The following is a 12,656-nucleotide window of genomic DNA, read 5'->3' as shown; positions in this document are numbered from 1 at the left end:
ATTATGTTGGACGGATCGAAATGGAAAACTGGGACAAATTATCTGGGATGGAGGGAGTATTTGTTATATTTCTAGATGTTGGATTATTACTTTTTTTGTATTGAACTATTTAAAAATATAAATAAATTCGGACTAAAATTACACATCGGTTCCGGTGCGGAACCGGCCGATTCCAAACCAGAAACCGATCGCTTCCTGTTCCGATTCCAGTTTTAGGATTAATGAAAATTGAAAACCGGTTAACAGGTCAATAGGTTCGGTTAGAACCGGATCCGGCCGAATAATCAAGCGTACTCATTATACTCACCTTCTATGAGGTCTACTTTCCACTAACGCATTTCCTCATTTTTCTTCGCAAACTTAAATTATTTCTTAAAATCTGTGTAAAGTCAAAATGAGATTAAAAATGGCGGAAAAAGGGAAAACTATACATGTAAAGAGAATAGAGTAAGATAAAAACAATATAAAAGAGAAGTAGGAGTATTAATTTTTTGCCAAAAATAAAGATGACCTTAATTATTACTCAACTTTGTAAATAGAAAAAATGGATCAATTAATAAGGAATGGAATGAGTAAATATTTATGTCTATGTACTCTATTTGTCCCAACTCAAGTGATTGATTTCTTTTTGGCCGTTGTTTTATGAAGATGATAGTTAAAGTGAAGAGAAAGTAAAGTAAGAGAAAACAATATAGAAGAGGGTCGTATATACATTAGAGCATCACCATCCGTGCTCTTAAATAAGAGCACGGAGGTGGGAGACTAGTCCTCTATCCCCAATGTTCTTCGGAGACCCCGAATAATTGGGAAAATTGAAAAAAAGTGTGTAGAAAGATGGAGAGGCGGCAGGTTGGAACTTGAGACATGAACATCTCCGGCTTTATCCCGACGGCGGCGGGCAGAGCCTTGACGAAGAGCTCGACAAAAAAGAGCAAGAAGGGTGAAAGATGGCTGATGTGAACTTCAAATTTATTATTTTTTAATTAATATAAATATGTTGGTATAATTTTAATTGCCACATAAACTTTAATTTGCCATATGTTTTTTGATTTTAGATTTTGGGGAAAAATCAAAATTATCAAAAGTTCATGTATTTATCTTCAAATTTTAAAGTTTTGGGGAAAAAAAAATCAATGTTCATGTATTTATAGGCTAAAAACCCTTTAATTTTCTTTGCTTTTTAGTTTTTACTTTTGGTGATTATTCTCATCCTCGAATGTACCAATAAATTAATTTTATGGAATGAAAATGATTGTGCAAAATTCTAATTACCTATCATCCAACACGAATTTATCATACTCATTTTTACAATATTTTTTGTTAAATCAACTTTACTTTACATTCTATTCTATTACTCACTATATAAATCACCATTAAGAGTCACATTTTTTCTTGATATGACTTTTTAGAAATGTAAAGGAAAGTTGCTTAAAAAATATATTACCTCCGTCCCCCAAATTTTGACACACTTTGACCCGACACGAGTTTTAAGAAATGTAATGGAAAGTGAGTTGAAAAAGTTGGTGGAATGTGGGTTCTACTTTTAAAGTATTATTTTTATAATAAAACGTGAGTAGGAATGAGTTAGTGGAATATGAGGTCCACTACCAAAAATGGTAAAAGTGAAGTGTGTCAAATTATCAGGGACGGACCGAAATGGTAAATTGTGTCAAAATTTGGGGGACGGAGGTAGTAGTAGAATATTTGTCTTATTTTTATACATGTCAATTTTATACTAATAAAATGTGAATAAAATGAAATTAGCGGAATGTAAGGCCTATTGTCATTTACAGAAAAATGAATCAGAACTCTATTCAGGAACGAGCCAAAATCGAGAAAGTGGGACTTCTAATGGGAGACAAAGGAAAGTACTATTTTTTATAAATCAACTTGTCATTACATTCCATTTATTGATGAGCAGATGGGAAGTTTTTATGATTTATTTATTAGTAATGCCCCATCGTCCATGAAAATAGTCCTATTTTGCAATTTTTGGAATGTCCACAAAAAGTAGTCTCATTTCAAAAATGGAAACTTCTCACACACTTTATCCACTTTTTCTCTTTCTCTCACTTTTTTCCCTCTCTCATACATAACTCATTTTTTTTCTCTTTCTTACTTTATCAATTTAATATTAAAAACTCGTTGCATCTACAAGTGAGACTATTTTTTGTGGACGGAGAGAATATTAGATTATTTTGTAAAAACCATTTGTATATTTTATCAAATTTGTTATTAGTATGATTTATCTACGATTTTTAGACTATTGCATTGAATATGAAAGTTCAAAATTGTCTTGCAACGCATAGACAAAATTACTCATTGATCCAGCTATCCAAGAGCATGTTGGTTTAAAAACAGAGTAAATATCACTTAGCAAAAGTAGGAAATTAGAATCTACGGTAATAATTTGTGAGCCTAATCTTGAAACGATGAATCAGCAAGCGGGTCAAGCAACCGGCCGACAAAGAGCAGTACCCCACTCGTGTCCTCTCTTATAGTGAAGAGGAAAGGATGGTCAGCCACGAACCTCATCTTCGGCTCCTCATCCTCATACATTGAGCACCCCAAATCATCATCGCTTTCTTCTGTCACAGCCACGGCCACTGTGCCCTCCTCGTCCACCTCCACAAACGCCTTGTGCCGTATTTTGTTAACAGCCAGATCCTCTCCGTCCTCCACCATCTCCATCAGACCGCGCATGTCGAAAATATCCACCACTCCCAGTTTCTTCATAACGTCGGTAGCCTCAAACTCGAAACCTATCTTAAACTTAGGTATACGGAATTCGTCAACAGCCACCGCAGAGTAAGGGAGATGGCTCTCTATGAACCCGGGCTCAGAGCAGATTCTCTCGGTCAGAGATGGCAGGCCGTCTTTGGCGTCAGGAAGGTAGATGTACAGAGAGAATCTGCGCTTGTCGCTGCCTTGCTGGTAAGATAGCCTCAGAACTTTGAAGCCATCGAAAGCCTCAACGCATTGATAATACCTGTTGGTCATGAAGGGAGCGCGAACAGAGCTTCCGTCTAAGAGGTAGAAGTCGTCATCTCTTGTTAGATTTGCATCGAATATTTGATTCCATTTTCCTTTGAAATAGACTGCGTTTGCGAAGATGAGTCTAGTGTCTTTAGTGACTGATTTTGGTGGGAGTATTGCTTTGATGAGTCCTTTCGTTTCCTTTTCGCACCATGCATTCACTTCTTTCCGAGCCTCTTCTGGCTTCAAAAATATTAAGATACAGTTTTAACATTCAACAAAAATTCATTGACAAGATATATAAACACCAGACGATTTCACTATTCTCCTAACACAGTTCTTGATGCAAATCAATCCATTTTCCCCAAATCTTGACACTATAACAAATTTTCAACCTTTTAGGCCATTAACATTCACTATAAATAATTGAAAAAGCTCAGTCAATATTTGTCAAAGATGGTGAAATAACAATCAGAAGCCATAGACATCCTTGGAAGCAAAAAAAACTAAGAAAAAAACATATGCTCAAATTAAAGTACTGCAAATATCCCATCAAATATCCAACTAAAATAATCTCACAACTCAATAAATTACATCTTAGTAGCATTATTTTATCTAGAAAATCAAACACCACCATAGTATTTATTTTCAAGAAACCAAAGAGAAGGACAAAGAAAATTTGTTGATGGCCAATTTCACCTCCCTATTTTTTATAATTACCAATTTGTTGCATAAATAATGCCATAGCAAGAAATAAGCAACTGAACTGAGAAATTAAAAATCACAAATCGGCCACAACCTTAATTTCTGATGATAAAAAATAATGGAAGCAAATTCTGTCAATAAAAAAAGAATAAACCAACCTGATTCTGAAAATCAGCAAGTTGGGTGGCTGCTTTATAAGAGTTATGGACAATATCTCGGAAAACAGGCTTGAAAGTGAGGCTCCGATGGACCCAGAGGCCGTTTTTGGTTGACAAGAGGGGCCCGCCGACATGGCTGCCGTCGGCGAACACTGTGGCTGCAATCTGCGAGTATAAGAAATTGAGGTCCTCCACGCGCTCTGTTTTGAGATAAGTGAGAAGCTGAGAGCGTGCGGAGCCGCTTGAGCCAGCGAGGGTGATGGATAGCACCACATGGATTGAGAGAGGGGAGAAAATGAGGTTTTTTTCTTTGTTTCCGTCGGCGATCACGTTCTTCGCCAGCCGAAGGTAGTTATCGCTTTCTTTCTGCATGGGATAATTCTTGAGAGGAGACATTGTCGGCAGCCGCTAGGAACAAGAAAACAAATATTTTTGACCAGAAACATTATTATAAGTCTCTATTTATAGATGATGAGCTAGGGTTTGCCGTATATTTCCTAATCTTTTAGTGAATTATAATTTTCCTAATTTAAGAATTGTGTTGAGTTGATTAATTGAAAATAAAATAAAGTAGAAGGAAGAATAAAGTATTTGAATTAAGAAAGAATAAAGTACGAAAATAAATAAAGTAAGTTTGAATAGAAGCACAAAACCATTAGAAGTATACTGATTAAAAAATGGAAGAAAAATACTCAACAAAGCTAAGAGCATCTCCAAGGGAAAAGGTAAATGGAGAGGTAAAGTTTTATAACTATCATATTTATTTTTCTTTATGAAAAATCAGCCTCCAAGGGGAGAGGTATTTGATACGGTATTATACCTTTTTCGATTTTGAAGGGGTATCACATAAATAGAAGATATACTTCTTTCATTTACTTTTCTTTGTTGGAGATGCTCTAACAGCAAAACAAGTGCAAACCAACAAAGCTAGAAAGAAAAAGCAACAAAGCACGACACACCATGAACTAACAAAGAGAAAGAAAACAACAGGAGCTAAGTAAGCCCCAAGGGTACCTGAGAGAACATCAGACAATGAGTAGGGAACAAGAGGCAGCGCCCACCTATTTCGTAACTAACATTTAAAATTCAAATATCTGTCACATATGTTCACTAATAGCCGGGAAAAACGGACAACGAAATCAAGAACTACTGGAACACGCACATCAAACGCAAACTTCTCATCCGTGGCACGGACCCACAAACCCACCGCTCCATCAAACTGGCCGCGAGCATCGACTTTCAAAGCTCGACTCCGCCGTCCGCAGCCAAAGAAAACAACTCATCATCAGCCGACAACACCAAGTGCAGCAGCACCACCGCAGAGGAGTCCCTGCTACCGCCGCCTGTTGCAGCGACGGCTGAGGCAGCGGGCTTGATTTGGAGTAGTCTATAGGGATCAACCGTTGACACTGTGTTACATTTTTTTTTGCTATTATTTTATCGCCCGTTAACATTTTCTAACGGTCTAGATCATAGTATAAGGTTTGTACAATATTTATATTTGTATTTAATCACATCCCGTGTTGGTTAAATGTTATACTCCCTCCGTTCCACTCAAGATGACCACATTCTTGAGTGGTACGAGACTTTAGGAGGTGTTGTTAGGTGGAATAATGTAGATAGGAAAACGGTAGTTGAATATTTTAATGAGGAGAGAAGAGAGAGGAGGTTATTTCCAAAATTGGAAAGTGGGCATCTTGATTGGGACAAACAAAAAAGGAAATGTGGCCATCTTGAACGAGACGGAGGGAGTATTTGATATTTGTGATGTAAAATTAAAGGTACAATTTATATATAGTACTGAGTTGTGGTTCATATAAACAACTACTCCCTCAATTCTTTGTTAATAGATGCATTTCTTTTTGGCATGGAGTTTAAGAATGGCGTGTTAAGAGATGATGAATAAAGGAAGAGAGATGAAGAGAAAATAAAGTAAGTGAGAGGATTATATTATGCCAAAAATAGAAATGACACAATTATGTTGGAACTTCCCAAAAAAAAAAAAACTCAATTAACATTGAACGGGGTGAGTAATATTTTTCAGGATTAAGATATCAATTATGTTTCGGTTGACGTGAATTATACGAACTCCACGCATTATCAAGGTCGGCAACTGACACATTTTAGCAACCTCCTCGTCACTTTGTATGTAGATAAATGTATACTCCCTCCGTCCCAGATAATTCGACCCAGTATTCCATTTTGGGTCGTCCCACATAATTTGTCATATTTCACTTTTACCATTTTTGGTAGTGGACCTCATATTCCACTAACTCATTCCTACTTTCATTTTGTTATAAAACTAATACTTTAAAAGTAGGACCCACATCCAACCAACTTTTTCAACTCACTTTCCATTAGATTTCTTAAAACCCGTGCCGGGTCAAAGTGTCCCAAATTATCTGGGACGGAGGGAGTAATATAGAGAGGGTGAGAAGATCCCCACTACAAATTAAGAATGTTTTGAAATATGTAAGTGATAAATATACTCTCCGTCCCACAAAAGTATGTGCATTCTCTTTTTGGAAAGTTATATCAATTTAATAATGTTGGTCCCATTATCCACTAACATTACGTTAACTACCATTCTCCTCCTCTCTTTTATTTTACCACACCATTCTCATTCCCTTTCTTACTTTACCAATTTTTTCTTCATCCCTATATTATATCCATTGTTCATATTTTTATAGGATAGAGAGAGTATTAGTTTTAAAACTAATCTGATATTAATGCTATAAGTATTTGACGCGTGGATTACTTGCTTTTAAATTAAATTTATTTGTACAAGAATATACATCAAGAGTTGGGTGTGACATATATACTATTCTTCCATCCTAATATAAAAGAACAAACAAACAAACAATCTGTGCTCATAAATACTTCAAAAGAACACACAAACAAACAATCTGTAATCATAATCTTGTAGTAGTACATACACATTCACTGCATATCATAATTTGAAAGACCGATATGCAAATTCCTAGCTTTTTGGGGCTGAGGTTGCGACTTTATATTAAATGCATAACTCCCGAAAGCAGAAATACCAAAAAAAATGGCCCATTTCCTACCATAGAGTCCCAAACAAGTTCACTTCAAGAATTTACCCCATGCTAGGTTGGATCATGGATGAGTACGATAAATAAAAATAATTTATTCAATATCTTCAAATGCGTGTGCAACCCATAGAACAAAACACTCATATGGTTGAAATAAACAGTAAATACGATGAGATTGACTTGATAACTTGTGAGCCTAATCTTAAGATGACGGGTCGAGCAGCTGGCCGACGAAGAGCAGCTGTCCACTGGTATCCTCTCTTATAGTGAAGAGGAAAGGATGGTCCGCCACGAACATCGGCTTCGGCTTCTGCTGCCTCGCACACCCATATACTCGTCCTACTGTCACAGCCGCGGCCTCCGTGCCCTCCTCGTTCACCTCCACAAACGCCTTGTGCAGTATTCTGCTAACCCCCAAAGCCTCTCCATTCTTCACCACCATCTCAGTCAGACCACCCATTTTGAAAACATCCACCACTCCCAGTTTCTCCATAACGCTAGATGCCTCAAACTCGGAACCTATCTTAAACTTAGGTATGCGGAATTCATCAAGAATGACTGCATTGGAAGGGAGATGGCTGTCTATGAACCCGAGCCCATTGCAGATTCTCTCGGTGAGATATGGCAGGCCGTCTTGGAAGATTGATGTACATGGAGAATCTGCGCGTGTCGCTGCCTTGCTGGTAAGACATCTTCAGAACTTGGAAGCCGTCGAAGGCGCGAACGAATTGCATTTTCCTGCTGGTCATGAAGGGGGTGCGAACAGAGGTTCCGTTTAGCATGTGGAAGTCGCCATCTCTTGTTAGATCTCGATTGAATGTTTGAGTCCATTTTCCCTTGAAGTAGACTGCATTTGCCAAGATGAATCTAGTGTCGCCTGTGACTGAACCTGGCCCTAGTATTGCTTTGATGAGGCCTTTTATTTCCTTTTCGCACCATGCATTCACTTCTTTTTGAGTCTCTTCTGTCTTTTAAGATACAAATTTTAACATTTTCAGCAAAATCCCTAAGTGATCTTACCAATTCACATCCCTAACCCTAATTTCTTTCGGTAGCTATTAATTGTCTCACTTCAGTTTTACTAGTTTTGTTAATTCACTCTATTATGTTCCAGTTACTCATTTCCCTCTCACATTATTATAAAACTAATACATATAAAAGTGGGATCCACGTAACAATAACTTATTCAATTCAGTTTCCTTTACATTTCTTAGAACCCCGTATCTAGTCAAGTGGGACACATATTGGGGACGGATGAGAGAGTATAATTTATATTAAGAAAAGAAGGGAAGCATATTCTGTTGATGAAAAAAGAAAAAAACATACCTGATTCTGAAAATCAACAAGTTGGGCAACAGCCTTATAAGAATTGTGGACAATATCTCGAAATGCAGGCTTGAAAGTGAGGCTCTGATCGACCCAAAGGCCGTTCTTGGTTGACAAGAGGGGCCCACCGGCGTGGCTGCCATCGACGAGAACTGTGTCAGCAATCTGCGAGTACAAAGAATTGAGGTGTTCCACGCGCTTTGATTTGAGATAAGTGAGAAGCTGGTTGCGTGTGGAGCCGCTTGAGCCGGCGGCGGTCATGGCAAGCACCATATGGATTGAGAGAGGGGAGAGAATGAGGTTTTTGCCTTGGCCGTCGGCCGCAATCACGCGCTTCGCCAGCCGAAGGTAACTCTCGGTTTCTTTGAGAGGAGACATTGTCGTCAGCCGCCAAGAAGGAGAGAAATGTTCTTAACCTAGAAATCCCTTTAGTTATAGATGAGGTTTGTTATATTTTTAAAATTTTGAGGGGCTTATGTCTCAGATAAGCAATAATTTCATTATACAAATTTAAAAAAAACCATAAGCGTAACAACAAATTAATTATGGAAGAAATTAATAGTACTATCAATTTGGTAAATTTGAGCATAAATCCAATTGTACATACTACTTTATAATTGATCATTGCGAGAATTCTAGGTAATTATATCATGTACCGTATCCAGGGGTGTGATCAATTGCGAACTTTTTTAAGTTGCTAATTTTTTAACTCATCAACGCAGTGTATTAAAAATATGAACACTATGATATTAAAATGTCTAACACATAATTTTGTTAACATTTCAATATATTATGTTGACGTTATATCTTGACATTTTAATGTCAAACATTTTTAATACACTTTATTAATGAGTTAGCATAGTTATCAACTTAAAAAGTTAGCAATATAACACGATCCTTTCCAGGAATATAATGATTCAAAAAACAATAAACATCACTTAGTAAAACCGGAAAAACTGATTTACAACATATCCAATACCAAAATAGTTCAAAAAACAATAAATGACATTGAAATGAAAGTACTAATATAATTTGTGAGCCTAATCTTGAGATGAAGCATTAGCAAGCGGGTTAAGTAGCTGGCCGACGAAGAGCACAACCCCACTTATATCCTCTCTTATAGTGAAGAGGAAAGGATGGTCAGCCACGAACCGCTTCGGCGGCGGCCTATACATCGAGCACCCCAACGCTATATGTGCTTCTGTCACAGCCGCCGCCTCTGTGCCCTCCTCGTTCACCTCCACAAACGCCTTATGCTGTAGTTTGTTAACCATCAGAGCCTCTCCATTCTCCACCATCTCAGTCAGACCACCCATCTTGAAAAGATCCACCACTCCCAATTCCTTCATAACGCTTGAAGCCTCAATCTCGAAACCTATCTTAAACTTAGGTATGCGGAATTTATCAAGAGTCACGGCATAGGAAGGGCGATGGCGGTCTATGAACCCGGGCTCGGAGCAAATTCTCTCGGTCAGAGATGGCAGGCCGTCTTTGGCATCTGGAAGATAGATGTACATGGAGAATTCGCGCTTGTCGCGTCCTTGCTGGTAACATAGCCTTAGAACTTTGAAGCCTTTGAAAGCGAGGAAGAACTGCATATCCCTGCTGGTCATGAAGGGGGCGCGAACAGAGCTGCCGTTTAAGAGGTAGAAGTTGCCATCTCTTGTTAGATTTGCATTGAATGTGTCAGTCCATTTTCCTTTGAAGTAGACTGCGTTTGCCAAGATGAGTCTGCTGTTGAACGTGACTGAATCTGGTGGGAGTATTTCTTTGATGAGACCTTTCGTTTCCTTTTCGCACCATGCATTCACTTCTTTTCTAGTCTCTTCTGGCTTTAAAAATATTAAGATACACGGCTTTAATATTTAGCAAAATTCATTGACAAGATATATAAGGACACTAGACGATCTCATTGTTCTCCATACACATTCGTTATCAATTCCTGATGCAACACAACCCATTTTCCCCAAATCTTGACATAATAACATATTTCAACCTTTTATGACTTTAACATTCACTATAAATAGTACGTACTCCCTTCGTTCTACTCCCTCCGTCCCAGCCTAAGTGCAACGTTTTCCTTTTTGGTACGTCCCAATCTAAGTGAGACGTTTCCTTTTCTGACAACAATCAACACACTCCTCTCTCATACTTTTTCCTCTTATCTCTCCTACTTTATTCTTTATTTCTCTTTCTTACTTTTTCCTGTCTCTTACTTTATTCTCTCTCTTACTTTTTTTTTCTTTCTTTCTCTCTCTTACTTTACTCTCTCTCTTACTTTTATTTTTCTTTCTTTCTCTCTCTCACTTTGACTTTACTCTCTCTCTTACTTTACTATTATTAATTTAATTAGTAAACACCACTACCTAAATTCATGTGCCAAAATAGAAACGTCTCGATTAGGCCGGGACAAAGGAGTGTCCCATTTTACCATTTTCGTCCGTCACACAAAGTTTGTCCCAATTAGAATCTTTCCAAAAATAAACATTAAATACACCCTCAATCTCTTCAAATGTGGGACCCTTATTCCACTACATATCTTTTTCTAATACAAAGTCAAATAATTTCTTAAAATCTGTGCCGGATGAAACCGGGAAAAGCTCTGTGGGACGGAGGTTGTACTAGTAACAATCAGAAACCATAGACCTCCATGGAAGCAAAAAAAAACTAAGAAAACAACCTATGCTCAAATTAAAGTGTTGTAACTATCCTATACCAAACATGTGGTCCACGTACCATATGTTTATACTAACAAAACATGCATGAAAATTGCATAATATTAACTCTCAAGAATTTCAAGACTCCCCAGCAAAACATAATATTAACTCTCAAGAATTTCAAGTATATTGCCACTCAGCTTAAAAATTCTGCGGAGATCACAAACCAAGAAGACATTTATCTAGAAAAATATGTTAAAATTCCTCATACTGCAAGCGGCTTAAGCAAAACCTACTTGATTTTGAAAATCAACAAGTTGGGCAGCTGCCTTGTATGAATTGTGGACAATATCTCGAAAAGCAGGCTTAAAAGTGAGACTCCGATCGACCCAGAGGCCATTATTGGTGGACAAGAGGGGCCCACCGACATGACTGCCATCGTCCAAAATTGTGGCGGCAATCTGCGTGTACAAAGAATTAAGGTGTTCCACGCGCTCTGATTTGAGATAAGTGAGAAGCTGGTCGCGTGTGGAGCCGCTTGAACCGGCGGCGGTCATGGAAAGAACCATATGGATTGAGAGAGGCGAGAGAATGATGTTTTCGCCTTTTCCGTCGGCGGCGATCACGTGCTTCGCCAGCCGAAGGTAACTATCGCTTTCTTTTTTCATGGGATAGTTGTTGAGGGAAGACATTGCCGCAAGAAGGATGAGAATTATTCTTATTGTTTTAACCTACAAAAACATTACTGTTAGGCCTTTATTTATAGATGATATACAAAGCTAGGGTTTTGATGTATCTTTCCTAATTTTGGGTGAAATCTATTTCAAATAGGAAATAATTTCATTACAAAAATTAACAATAATCATATACGTGTAATAGTAATTGAATTATGGAAAAAAATTACTCAAATTTGGTAAATTTGAGAATAAATCCAATGCACATACTTTATATTGATAGTTGTGAGGTAATAATTTATATATGGATTAATTTTATTATACAGAATCACATATGGTAATAATCTAGGCCCCGTTCGGTTGGCGAGATAGCCCATGACTTCTTTATCTTCATCTCCTCTAATCTGCTGTTCGGTTCTATTTTTGTCTACGACTCGGCCCGAGACAAAGTTATCTAGGCCCGTCGCCGTGATGTATCTTCGACAGCAGAGATGAATGATTGTAATATGGTAGAAGAGCTAAGAACGAAGATCGTTTCACTGAATCGGTCCAATCACCAACTGTATCTATCTATATCAGCGTGTTTATGTGTGTGTAATTTATAGTTACAAATCTGATTAATATTATATGCAAAAAATGCACGCATTAGTAGTATACTAGTGGAGAGAGAATTGAGCTACTAGAGAATTTGTAATTATTACACTTGGTTTTTGGGAAATTCTAATCAGTTTATAGATGTTCAAAGACAATAATGGGATTGTTTTTCATTAGTGAGATTTTATTACTGAGAAATGAGACTAATGCTTGATTACTTATCACATTATAAAAAATAAATAAAGTATTGTTAATATTTGAATGAATTAAATAAGTAATCAATTACTATTAGTTACTCCATCCGTCCCCGATTAAGAGTCACACTTTGACTGGACACGAGTTTTAAGAAATATAAAAAAAGTTAGTTGAAAAAGTTAGTGGAATGTGAGACCCATTTTTTTATATTAGTTTTATAATAAAATGTGAGTGAATTAAGTTAGTAGAATGTGGAACCTACTTACTATATATGGTAAAAATGAAGTGTGACTCTTAATTAGGGACGGACCGAAA

The 12,656-nt window shown here is 37.3% G+C and overlaps 2 protein-coding genes and 1 pseudogene across 2 annotated transcripts; all 3 read right to left on the bottom strand.

Annotated features, from left to right (window-relative positions):
* Positions 1–2,284: 2,284 nt before the first annotated feature.
* Positions 2,285–4,252, bottom strand: LOC125205067 (serpin-ZX-like). The gene is made up of 2 exons (XM_048103871.1): positions 3,840–4,252; positions 2,285–3,219 (listed from the first exon to the last, which is right to left on the bottom strand). Exons 1-2 carry the CDS (start codon positions 4,233–4,235, stop codon positions 2,419–2,421), a joined length of 1,197 nt encoding a protein of 398 aa, XP_047959828.1. The 5' UTR covers positions 4,236–4,252; the 3' UTR covers positions 2,285–2,418.
* A 2,845-nt stretch (positions 4,253–7,097) lies between these two features.
* On the bottom strand, positions 7,098–8,599 carry LOC125205225 (annotated as a pseudogene).
* A 662-nt stretch (positions 8,600–9,261) lies between these two features.
* On the bottom strand, positions 9,262–11,570 carry LOC125205224 (serpin-ZX-like). The gene is made up of 2 exons (XM_048104050.1): positions 11,171–11,570; positions 9,262–10,049 (listed from the first exon to the last, which is right to left on the bottom strand). The coding sequence occupies exons 1-2, from the start codon at positions 11,568–11,570 to the stop codon at positions 9,262–9,264; spliced, it is 1,188 nt and encodes a 395-aa protein (XP_047960007.1).
* Positions 11,571–12,656: the final 1,086 nt, after the last annotated feature.

This window comes from Salvia hispanica, chromosome 2, assembly GCF_023119035.1.
Source record: "Salvia hispanica cultivar TCC Black 2014 chromosome 2, UniMelb_Shisp_WGS_1.0, whole genome shotgun sequence".
Lineage (NCBI taxonomy): Eukaryota > Viridiplantae > Streptophyta > Magnoliopsida > Lamiales > Lamiaceae > Salvia > Salvia hispanica.
The sequence above is the reverse complement of the archived record's forward strand: the minus strand, read 5'-3'. Positions and strand labels throughout refer to the sequence as shown.

Coding starts and splice junctions, on each gene's coding strand:
- LOC125205067 (XM_048103871.1), bottom strand. CDS start 4,235: ATGTCTCCTCTCAAGAATTATCCCATGCAGAAAGAAAGCGATAACTAC. Junction 3,220..3,839: donor TTGCTGATTTTCAGAATCAG/GTTGGTTTATTC, acceptor ATATTTTTGAAG/CCAGAAGAGGCTCGGAAAGA.
- LOC125205224 (XM_048104050.1), bottom strand. CDS start 11,570: ATGTCTTCCCTCAACAACTATCCCATGAAAAAAGAAAGCGATAGTTAC. Junction 10,050..11,170: donor TGATTTTCAAAATCAAGTAG/GTTTTGCTTAAG, acceptor TTTTAAAGCCAG/AAGAGACTAGAAAAGAAGTG.